The sequence below is a fragment of the Fusarium verticillioides genome, chromosome 7, assembly GCF_000149555.1.
Source record: "Fusarium verticillioides 7600 chromosome 7, whole genome shotgun sequence".
In the NCBI taxonomy this organism is placed as follows: Eukaryota; Fungi; Ascomycota; class Sordariomycetes; order Hypocreales; family Nectriaceae; genus Fusarium; species Fusarium verticillioides.
Window position 1 is genome coordinate 3,039,915 of NC_031681.1, and position 10,849 is coordinate 3,050,763.

General features: G+C 48.4%; 7 protein-coding genes across 7 annotated transcripts; 3 read left to right on the forward strand and 4 right to left on the reverse strand.

The window, feature by feature from the left end:
• Window positions 1-163: 163 nt before the first annotated feature.
• Window positions 164-1,444, forward strand: FVEG_11740 (hypothetical protein; the record flags this gene model as incomplete). The annotated part of the gene is made up of 1 exon (XM_018901060.1): window positions 164-1,444. The coding sequence occupies one exon, from the start codon at window positions 164-166 to the stop codon at window positions 1,442-1,444; it is 1,281 nt and encodes a 426-aa protein (XP_018759467.1).
• Window positions 1,445-1,769: 325 nt separating this feature from the next.
• On the reverse strand, window positions 1,770-2,768 carry FVEG_11741 (hypothetical protein; the record flags this gene model as incomplete). The annotated part of the gene is made up of 1 exon (XM_018901061.1): window positions 1,770-2,768. One exon carries the CDS (start codon window positions 2,766-2,768, stop codon window positions 1,770-1,772), a length of 999 nt encoding a protein of 332 aa, XP_018759468.1.
• Window positions 2,769-3,303: 535 nt separating this feature from the next.
• Window positions 3,304-4,394, forward strand: FVEG_17089 (hypothetical protein; the record flags this gene model as incomplete). Its single annotated transcript, XM_018906356.1, has 2 exons — window positions 3,304-3,391; window positions 3,441-4,394. The coding sequence occupies 2 exons, from the start codon at window positions 3,304-3,306 to the stop codon at window positions 4,358-4,360; spliced, it is 1,008 nt and encodes a 335-aa protein (XP_018759469.1). The 3' UTR covers window positions 4,361-4,394.
• On the reverse strand, window positions 4,364-5,550 carry FVEG_11742 (hypothetical protein; the record flags this gene model as incomplete). The annotated part of the gene is made up of 2 exons (XM_018901062.1): window positions 4,364-4,929; window positions 4,974-5,550. 2 exons carry the CDS (start codon window positions 5,548-5,550, stop codon window positions 4,364-4,366), a joined length of 1,143 nt encoding a protein of 380 aa, XP_018759470.1.
• A 997-nt stretch (window positions 5,551-6,547) lies between these two features.
• Window positions 6,548-7,446, forward strand: FVEG_11743 (alpha 1,2-mannosyltransferase; the record flags this gene model as incomplete). Its single annotated transcript, XM_018901063.1, has 2 exons — window positions 6,548-6,622; window positions 6,691-7,446. The coding sequence occupies 2 exons, from the start codon at window positions 6,548-6,550 to the stop codon at window positions 7,444-7,446; spliced, it is 831 nt and encodes a 276-aa protein (XP_018759471.1).
• A 957-nt stretch (window positions 7,447-8,403) lies between these two features.
• FVEG_11744 (hypothetical protein) lies at window positions 8,404-9,185 on the reverse strand (the record flags this gene model as incomplete). Its single annotated transcript, XM_018901064.1, has 2 exons — window positions 8,404-8,619; window positions 8,673-9,185. 2 exons carry the CDS (start codon window positions 9,183-9,185, stop codon window positions 8,407-8,409), a joined length of 726 nt encoding a protein of 241 aa, XP_018759472.1. The 3' UTR covers window positions 8,404-8,406.
• A 639-nt stretch (window positions 9,186-9,824) lies between these two features.
• Window positions 9,825-10,559, reverse strand: FVEG_11745 (hypothetical protein; the record flags this gene model as incomplete). Its single annotated transcript, XM_018901065.1, has 1 exon — window positions 9,825-10,559. One exon carries the CDS (start codon window positions 10,557-10,559, stop codon window positions 9,825-9,827), a length of 735 nt encoding a protein of 244 aa, XP_018759473.1.
• Window positions 10,560-10,849: the final 290 nt, after the last annotated feature.

Below are 10,849 nucleotides of genomic sequence, written 5' to 3' on the forward strand. Positions count from 1 at the left end.
CTAGCGTGCGGAACTCCGCATCTTAGTCAAGCTGGCCCGGAATGGTCGGGCTCAGCGCTGAGCGGCTTATTTTCCAGTGGCTACTATCTGGAGCACCATTTTTCTACTCCTGAACAACACTAGCCAGGATTAACACAGAGTTTTCTAATTTCATCCCTCAGGCATGGTTTCATCCAGACAAAAGTCATGCTCGGCCTGTGTCCGGGGTAAGAGGCGGTGCGACCTTGGATTTCCGCAGTGCGGACGCTGTCTTGCGAGGCGGCGCACCTGTGTGTATGCTTGGATGTCGCCCGACGACGAGCAAGAGACATCGGAAATCTCTGATGTGACTGTTTGGAATGATCAAGCCGACACTACCGAAACATCTCGACCCTACCATGAGTCGCGTACGCCAGAAGTGCACCATGATATTTCGCTGTTTCCAACTCCCACTACCATTCCGCCTCCTCTCGTGCCACTCATAGATGAAATCACCGGCCGCGGAAAAACGATATCATTGTTCACACCAGATCCTTGTATTTCACAGACGCTCTACGCAGGGGTGATCGGTGATACCACCTTGCAACCGTCGCAGGTGTCCCGCAATAGACCTGTGTATATAAATAATACCTTGAAGGAGCGTGCAGAGTATGAGGCAAGTCGACTGGCTCATCAGGTCAAGACCTTTGCAGAATCAGGGCAAACATGCTTCATCCACTGCTCTCAAACCGGCACCTCTACTGCACTACGCGATGCTTTCGCTGCTTGCTCCATCTACGCAGCACGCAACTCAGCGAATGCATCTCTTGTGGCATCCGAGATTTCGCGACGAGCGGAACTACTCTTGCAAGCTACAAACATGGCTATCGCTCTATGTCCTCCGAGCTCTCCGTGGACTCTGAGCCTTGACCTCCTACCCTCGGTCCAAGCCATGCTGGTATACCAGTGTGTGCGGCTCTTCTCAGGTGACGACTCGCAAGAAGGACAAGTTGTTCAGGACGCCAAGTCGCTTTCCAGATGGGTTGATATCTTGCAAGCACAACCTCCCTCCAGCAATTCAGAGTCTGACCAATCGTGGAAAGATTGGGTCCGAGCAGAGAGCATCCAGCGAACCATGATCTTTGCAGATCTTATCGAGAGCATTTACACATTTCTCAAATTCGGCTGGTACCAACCCAGTCTAAGGCTCGCTGAGCTAGGCTTCACAGGCCGCGCGAGCATATGGGACGCAAGGTCGCTGGCAGAGTGGCAACAAGCAATCGGGCTGAGGAGCTGGCTAAGAGTGGAGATGTCAAAGTTTGGTGATAGTGTCAAGGGGGCTTCTTTGGATGAGCTCGATGAAATGGGGATCATGATCTTGGTCAGCTATGAGGGTTTTGAGGTGTTGAAGAAGTGGGCTGGTGAAGATAAGAAGCTCATTGAGAGATGGGGTTTAAGCTCGGGAGGTAATAATCCTTTTGCATAACTCTATAGATCTAGATATAAGACCTGCAACTTTGACTGCAACACTAATACAGCAGCTGTGTTTAGAACAGGCTCGCGAGCTGTGTTACTACATACCCTATATGATTGCACTGAAGCCAGTATACATAAAATGGAGATTTGAACTGCCCCAACTAGTTCTGAGTTGACCTTTCTAATATCTACCCCTTCCATTCAATCTTTTTCTTTCCACCATAACTTTCTTACATCAGGACGTCAAATGTGCTGTTTGCAGTTGAGACTTGTGGCTGAGGCTTATCTCGGCAAACAGAACTTAGTCACAGGAAGAAACATACAGCCTGTCATAACTACTCCTCATCCTCCAATCCAACCAACTTGTTGGAGTCCTTCCACAGTCGCTTCGCCTGCTCAACGTCATACGCGTGTGGGGCATACCCAGGCCCAACGATCTTATCGTCCCCAGCAACAGACGCCTTAGCAATATCGCAATCAACAAGGTACTTGCCACCATCATGCTTCCAAGCTTCACCGACAGCCGCCCAAACTGTAGTGGCAGCACCTTGCTCCACGCTCTTCATCATAGGATAGATGTGCTCCATACCCTTGAAGGCGTCGGGGGGCATATGTCTGGTAAGTCCTGTGGCGATGATACCAGGGTGGACGCTAGTCGCGTACAGGTGCTGTGCGCCGTAGCGGCGCTCGATCTCGTTAGCCATGTAGATATTTGCCGTTTTGGACTGAGCATAAGCGACATTAGGTTCGTAGCCTCCGTGCTCAAAGGCGTAGTTATCAGAGTCATTGATGCCGCCGATGTTATGGGCGGAAGACGAGAGCACCACAACGCGAGAAGGTAGGTCAGGCGAGGCAGCAGCAAGGAGTGCAGGCTTGAGAAGCTGGAAGAAGAGGAAATGAGATAGATGATTGGTGCCGAACTGAAGCTCATGACCATCCTCAGTAAAGCGAAGGTCGGGAATAGCCATGATACCAGCATTGGCAATGAGACAATGGACCTTGGAGGTCTTCTCCAGGATACCTGCAGCTGCAGCGCGCACAGATGCAAGAGACCCCTGATCCATCTGGAACAGTTCCATGCGGGAGGGGTCAAAGATGCCATCTAGGGCAGTCTTGGCCTTGTCGAGGTCTCGGGCTGTGAGGTAAAGAGTTGCTCCTGTGGCAGCAATGGCGCGGACAGTTTCAATGCCGATACCAGAAGATACGCCTGTGATGACGAAGATTTGGCCCTGGCGCTTTTCCTCGAGACCTTCGTCTTTGATGATCTGGAGGGCTGTTGGGCGAGCATCGCCTGGGCCTTTGGTGTCGGCGTGGACGGCGGTGTAGCGAGACATGATTGATTGTAGATGTGAAGAAGAGAGCTGGAAAGCTTTTAACAGTAGATGTTCTCGAGTTGTTGTGGTTGATGAGAAACAGATGCTCAGTGTTGGTGAAACGAGGGCCTTTAATATCATGGCTCTCAGTCTAAGCATATTATGTAGTTTTCATAATGGATCACTGTTATGCGGCACTACATTGCAGAGAATTACTGATAAACCACCAGACAGTATGGAGCTAAATCTCTACACACAGCATTATCTCCGTGTACCGAAGGTGAAGCCTGAGAAACATAGATCGTGATTATTCAGTATCGAACTGTAGGGTGAGCTGGTGTACCTGGCTGATGACATTCCTGCCTTTCCAGGTCTAGCTCGTCCCCCCACAATCCAAGTCCGAAGGTGGAGCTGATGACAGATTATCCTTATCCAGTTTAGCTTGCGGGACTTGGGTGCTCCTCTAGCACAGACGGAGAATTCCTCAGCTCGCCGAAGGAAGTTGGTCGCCGATTTCATCTCTTTACCATATCTAAAAGTCGGTAATTCACATCCCATGGATCCAAGAGATAACTACTCCGCGATTGCCGAAGCGAATAAGCAGCGAAGAAAGTTGCAGAACCGGAAGAACCAGAGAGCCCGTCGTGAGTTATCCCCGGTCAGATGGCTGGAAGCGCTTATTAATGGTTTTAGGACAACGAATTAAGGGTAAAGACTTTGAGATAGATCAGGTGTTGAGTTCGTTTGAGGTTAGGCGCTGGCGGGTCGATGAGGTTGATGATGACTCTTCCCAAGACAAAGACATAGACACAACTGCCGTGTCAACAAACGATGATGCGTCTCATACACTTCCTTGCACTACCCAGAGTGCCGTTGCTTTTCAACCACCACCCACAGATCATACCGATCAAATCCTGACCATAAACTCAGCCTTCCAGCCCATCAACATCGCCTTCCCTCTCCCCTCAGACCAACTCCTCCACCTCATCCAATTCAACGTTTACCGCGCCTTCATCTCCATCAAACGCACCATAAACACAATATCACTAGACCCAACAACCTGTCCCGTGTTTGGTCCTTGCCTAGACGACACAACCCGCTACCCCCCAAACCCCAATATTCCCTCTTCTCTCGCACCTACGGCACTGCAGCTATCTCAATACCATTTTCCTTGGATCAACATCATGCCGTTTGCCCGTTTCCGCGATAATCTTATACGACGCGAAGGCCGGTTTGACAATTTTGAATTGTGGCGGGATATGGTTGGCGATCTTATGAGCTATACTGCTGCGCCTTGGCAGCGAGGAACGCCTTTTAGCTTCTCTGCCTCCACCACGGAGCCCGAAGAATCACGGGGTTCGATGTTGGAGGATTACATAGATACAGATGAACTCACATCTGGGCGCAACGGCCTGATCATTTGGGGTGAACCGCACGACATGCAGAGTTGGGAGGCTACACCTGGTTTTCTGACAAAGTGGTCATGGGCCGTTGAGGGCTGTGAAGAGCTCGTAGACATTAGTAATCGCTGGAGGACAAGAAGAGGGGCAGAGCCGATGCGTCTGTCGACGCGGCATTCAGGACGACTGGTTGAGAATGGCAGTCTGTCCTAGTAGTCAAGTGTAAAATATAAACGTTTTAACGGAGAGTTCAATACGACGGAGGATATCATCCAAGATAACTGCTAGAGCTTCAATCGCCATCTGTTGCTCCTCTGCGTTAGACCGAACAACCAACTTGCCTCCTGCTACCTGACCCGCCCGCAATTTATCAAGCCCCTCAAATATACCATCGAACCCACTCTTCAGCTCAATAGTCGGGATAGGTTTCAGGATGTGCGTAATTTGCGGTAGTGTCTCGTAGAAGCGAACAAGGGCGGCACGATCCTGTGGCCTGGCTTCAAACTTGGGTCCAATTGGCGGTAGCCACTGAAAAGCGTGGCCCATAGCTGTATACGACATGACAAGATCGTAGGTCACGCCAGGAGTACTGGACTTGCCGTTGGGCAATAGTGTAACCACCTTGCCGCCATTGGGCTCGAGCACATCGGCGCAAACGGACGTTGATTTGCCTTCGGAAAAGCAATCCACCGCTTTTGTGATCTTGGGATACTCTTTAATAATGTCTTCTGCAACGGAGGGTGAATTGTAGTCAAAGACAGCATCGGCACCGTATTGTTTCACTAGCTGGGTCGAGCGTAACGAGGCAGTTGTGACGGCTGTGTACCCAGCTGCTTTTGCCAGTTGGATTTGTATAAGCCTACGCTGGTTGACCCGGAGTAAATGAATATAGCTTCATCCTTGGGAGACAAACGCTTCGTGTCGACGAAGGGAATCCCGTGGATGACATTGAGGACCAGCATGGCGGTCACAGCAGAGACACCATACGTAGCCGCATCAGTATCGCTGATGTGTTCCGGGACTTTCCACGCCACATCCGCGTCGATCTTTAAATACTCTGCGAATGCACCCTTGTCAGGATACAACCCTCCATGCACAGCGCCAGCAACACGATCGCCAATTTTCCATCTATCCTTGACAGAATCTCCTACTTGGTGAACGACACCGGCGTAATCGCATCCGATGATGGAGTTGGGTGGAGAGATAATATCGAGATGCTTGAAGTCGGTGGGGTTGAGGGCTACAGCCTTGACTTTGACGAGGATTTCGTTGGGAGTGATGCTGGGGATGGGTATGTCGTCTTGGACGCGGCCGCCTTGACCGCCGATGGCTTTGGACCGTGTGGCGTTGATGAGTCGTGTGACGATACTTCGGTTCGAGACGAGCGGTTTCATGGTAGTCATGATGATGATAATAATCTCAGAAATGAGGACATGGAATTCGATATAACTGATCGCTAAACAAAAAGGTTTATATACGCATTATGGGTTCCTCGTGGACACCATTAAACCAATGTTTTAGAGTTAGAGGAAAACTGCATTTATCAATGCCCCGGGTAGCATGAGGTTATTGTTGAGTAATTGGCTCAAGCCACTGCCGAATTGATGTTTTCCCGCCTCTGATCTCCTTCTCGTGGAGCAACTATCTACCCGACAAGCTCGCCAATGTCCGAATTGGCCCGGGCCCACGCCCGTCCTCACGGGGTTTCGAGTGCTCTGAGTAACGCTGCCAACCCTTGAAAGGAAGCCAGGATATGTGGTCAGCAGATAAAGCATTCTCTAAAAGTTCTTAAACACTTTGATTCATAAGAAGATCTGCCAGGACATCAAACCTTTATCAGGTTCCCCGAGCCCTTCTATAGAATAATTTACGAAAGATATGGATATAATGCTGTCTGAAAAGAATTATATTATTCTATCTGCTGATTGGCATAAGTAACGCCACTTCAGGGATATTAAATGTTATTTTATCCCTTTAACTTTATAAATAACATCGATTTACTAGCACTGCTGTTTAACCTACGAATTTTCGAAGGGATAAGCTAATATTAATATAAGTATAGTATTAAAATTAAGTTTAGAACTTAGACATACTTAAGTAAGTACTACCCTTGAGTACCAGGGAGTGAAAATAAGCCTAAGCTGTAAGAAACTTATATACTTAGCGCTGTAATATAATATACTGCTTGTTTTAAATATTGAATAAAGTCCTTTTCTTTAATTGCCCGTTTTTATTAAATTTCTTAGGCTACTAGCTTTTGTATTTTTTTCTTTTCCTTACCTTATTCTTGGTTTTCTTTACTGCTTCTTGATATACTTAGGATATAACATTGTATTTATCTTCTATCTACTGATTCAAGCTCTTAGCCACGAATCTTGACTGCAAATCTGCCAGTTTAAAATGCGCTTTGGATCTCCGCCTATGTCTGTCCAAAGATCCAGGCTGTACACAAGAACACTCGTTCTTGTATTAGTGGTAAGCCCTCCTTAATACCCAGCCGAAAGTATAGACCCTATAGCTCAAATGCCTGATACTATATGTAGACAGTAAGATTACTAGTATATCTACGCCCCGCGAACCTATTCTCAGAAGCTCGGTGTAATGCCTTCAATTTCAGGTCTGGGAATTGTCGTTCTGAGTCGTCCGTCGCATCCCACGGCGAGATAGAAAATGCTTTGTTGAAGCAAACACCGAACCCGCCGCCATACCACTCTTTACGCGTGAACGCTACATTTGTCACCCTTGCGCGGAACAGCGATGTCTGGAGCATAGCCAAGTCGATACGACAAGTTGAAGATCGTTTCAATAGAAAGTACGGATATGATTGGGTGTTCTTGAACGAGAAGCCCTTCGATGCGACCTTTAAAAGAGTCACCAGCGCCCTTGTATCCGGCAAAACTTATTACGGCCTGATCCCGCCAGAGAACTGGTCCTTTCCTGATTGGATTGACCAGGATAAAGCGAAGAAAGTCCGGGAGGATATGGCCGAGAGGAAAATCATCTACGGAGACTCTGTGAGCTACCGTCATATGTGCAGGTTTGAATCAGGCTTCTTTTTCCGACAACCTCTCATGATGAACTATGATTACTACTGGCGGGTAGAACCAGACATTCAACTCTATTGCGATGTTGATTACGACCCTTTCAGATTCATGATGGAAACCAAGAAGAAGTACAGCTTTGTGTTGAGTCTTCCTGAGTATATCGAGACGATTCCACCTTTGGGACACTACGAAGCAATTCTTCGAGAGCAATCCTGGCCATCTAAGCCCACACAACTCCATGGACTTTTTGAGTGACGACAACGGGGCAACATATAACAAGTGTCACTTTGTATGTCATCGCACAATACCAATACAGTGGCTAGTGAGAAGACTGACATTTCGAATCTAGTGGTCAAATTTCGAGATCGGCGACTTGAACTTTTTCAGAAGTCAGAAATACATAGATTATTTCAACCATCTCGATCAAGCCGGCGGCTTTTTCTACGAGATATGGGGTGACGCTCCAATTCACTCTATTGCAGCAGGGCTCATGCTTGACAAGTCCGAGATTCATTTCTTTGACGACATTGCGTATTGGCACAACCCCTTTACTCACTGTCCAACCGATGCTAAGAAAAGACTCGAACTTCGTTGCCACTGCAATCCAAAAGACAATTTCGACTGGAAAGGTCATTCTTGTGAGTTCCCAATGACTCGTGATTAAGACGGCTTCATTAACGCAGACACTAGGTACATCAAAGTTTTTTGATTCTCAAGGGATGGAAAAGCCGGAGGGTTATGAGAACCAACAGGATTGATGGCGGAAAGGAATTCTAGCGGGTTTTACATGAAATTGTAGAGTAAGAGGTCCAGTGGGTAACTGTAGCGGAGGTATGCTGGCTCTAGTATTTTAGTTAAACTTGGATCTTAAATGTATTTTCCTGATATAGTGCCTAGTACCAATAGCCTGGTGGGCGTTAAAACAACTCAACCAGCCTCTTTCGCCAAGAAATACCATGTTTCAAAGCCCCGAGGTAGTTATTAGACGTCTGAGTTGAGTCGCGTGCCAACTTCTCATGCCAAAATCCCACGTACTGTTCAGGTACGAGGTGCCCTCAAGTCAAGGCTTAGTTTGCATCACACCATGGTTAGACTCTCACAGAATGGCTGGTCCAGCTGACGTTATCTGCATATTCGTATCTGACAAGTTTAGACAAGAAATGCTAGAGGGATAAAGGACCGCAGGAAACCTCAGCTTCGATATGTCTAGCAGATCTAAGCTCCAACAGTTGCCTTGATAAATGACTGAAACTCATCCATGTTTCGTGTCTGCACATAAACCGAGCCGGGACCGGTGAAACGGCATACCAGGCCCTCGCCCGTCTTCATTCCAGTCAAAGCTCCCCCGCCAGCCTTTTCAATGGAGTACTTGCAGCTCCAGGCCACGAGATGGCCGTTATCAACAATATGTTCCTCTCCAGGTCGAAGCTATTCATTCAGAATCAGTAGTGCCCGGTGGTAAAATGGCTGGGAAAACTTACATCTAGTCGGTCGACAGCACCAAAGCTCGTCAGCCACATAATGCCTTGACCCTCAATACGAAAGACAAAGAGATCTTCCCCTGAGAACAGCGCCTTGCCGATACCCTGAGTCTCTCTCTTCTTCGAAACCTCAGAAGTGCTGGCCAGGAACGCATCTCTGCCGATAGTCCAAGACTGGTGACCGTCGACCGGTAGGGTAATGATATCTCCAAACAGCGTTGGGCCGAGAGCGACACGTCCTGGGCCGGTGTACGTCGACTCATACAAGTTGCCGCCCGTGAAGAGCTTTCCAAGAGAGAACTTGGACTTTCCAGCTAGTTCGATCGAGCCAGACATGTGAATCATGGCACCCGACTTGGAGCGCACCATGGCGCCTTGCTGGAGGTCCACATTGAGAACGGCGTTGGTGTCGCGGTGGGCAATGCTGTACGTGCCGCCTGGAAAAGCACCTCTGTCATTGCTTGCGTGCTGCATCTGCTGTTGTTGCTGCGGGTATCCTTGTTGATGAGCCATGATGATGAACTGAAAGGGAGAAGCTTGAATTGAAAGATGAGGGGTTGAGGTAAGGAAGATGGCAGATGTCAGATCTATTTATATTTATTTAGCTCTGCTGACACTGATCTTATCTTTTCGCAGCAGTGACATAATGTTCGGTACTTCGGTAAGATGGAGCGCTCAGCTTTGCTGATCCCAGTAAGCCTTGGCCCGTTTAGGCAAGTCAGAAATGGAAATGTGCCTTGTCTTACCCTCCTCAGGACTAGAACAAAAAGTACGGAGGTTCCGTGCAGGGGCTTTTGACAAGTAAACAGCCTTATGTGCTTTAAATCCCCGAGCCATCCCTGTACTCTGTTGATTGATTCGTTGTGAGTTGAGGTAACTGATATATAAGTCTGGTCAGTTACTTACGCAACTGTAATCACATGAAAATGTCATCTGCAAGCCTGCTTTGGGCACCCTCCTGCTCTATTATTGCTAGTCATGCTAGTCGTTCTGGAAGTGCGGATACGATTCGTGTTAGACAAGGCTGCCGAGTGCGCTGGTCGCTTCAGTTAGTAAAGTAAACCGCCAGTTTGAGTAGAGGCTAGTCCAACAGAGTATCAATGGCAACTGCTGCACAAGACCAAGCCGGCGCTTTCGCTATATATTTAATTGTTATTCCTGAATCACCTCTAAAGGCCATAGCAACCATTCCCTCCAGTAGCTCCCCAAAATATCTGCTATTACCTCCACTATCGCTTTGCCCCAGCCCTCCAAGAACCAGTAGTCCCTTATCTTATGCAGAAGTGCCCCAAACAGGGAAAACAAGATCAAAGCTGGTGGCTGTCTCTGCCGTAAGAGGGAGAAGTATGAGTCGGGTGCAAAATGAATGAACATCAGAGGTGCAGACCACTCTTTGTTATATCCCCAGTTACTCCTCGTCTCAGAGTCCATTTCGCGGAACTGCGACGAGTAAAGTCGACATTTGCGGAGAACTTGGAGCGCCTCTTCGTAGACCTCTGCACAATCGGAGTCTCTCCAAGTCTCAAGGGCGCGGCAGAAGTGGACATCTTCGTGGTCCTGACTTGCTTGTTCTGGGTCGAGATCATCCCAGTTCCCCGTACTCATTATGGCCTTCATGCTCCCAGATCGCAAGTAATTATGAGTGGGCTGAAGCACAGCTTCTAACCCGCGGATCATAGGGATCCATTCTGAGCCCAAGACCTGCTCCCTCTGCGCCGCTAACAACGAGGTAGGGCCTCCATCTGTACCCTGGTAAAGGGGATTTGACGTAGCAAAGACGTACAGGACGTTGCATATCGACCAGGTAAACAATGCTTCGCTGTTCTCTTCTGTGATGGTGGAGAGTTCTCTGCGGAAACCCGTCAATGCCTCGTTGTGGTGATACATGCCGACTAGCCAGTTCCGAGTTCGGTCTGTTGGCGACGTATAAGCAATATGTAAAGCAGCGAGGCCTAGTAAAGCATGCAGGACGAATGGATATTGGAAGCCGATCTGAGGAAGTGCTTCCTGCCAGATGTACAGTGTCTTGGAACATCTGCAGAGGTCAACGCTTGTTTGGAGCGTCCAATGGTGAAGTAAATGTAAGTGATTTAAGTCCAATGCTTGGCTAGTCGCATGGCCAAGACTCTGAAGTGCTGGAGCTGGGGTTCCGGCTGATCCCGCCGGCGACGCTGACA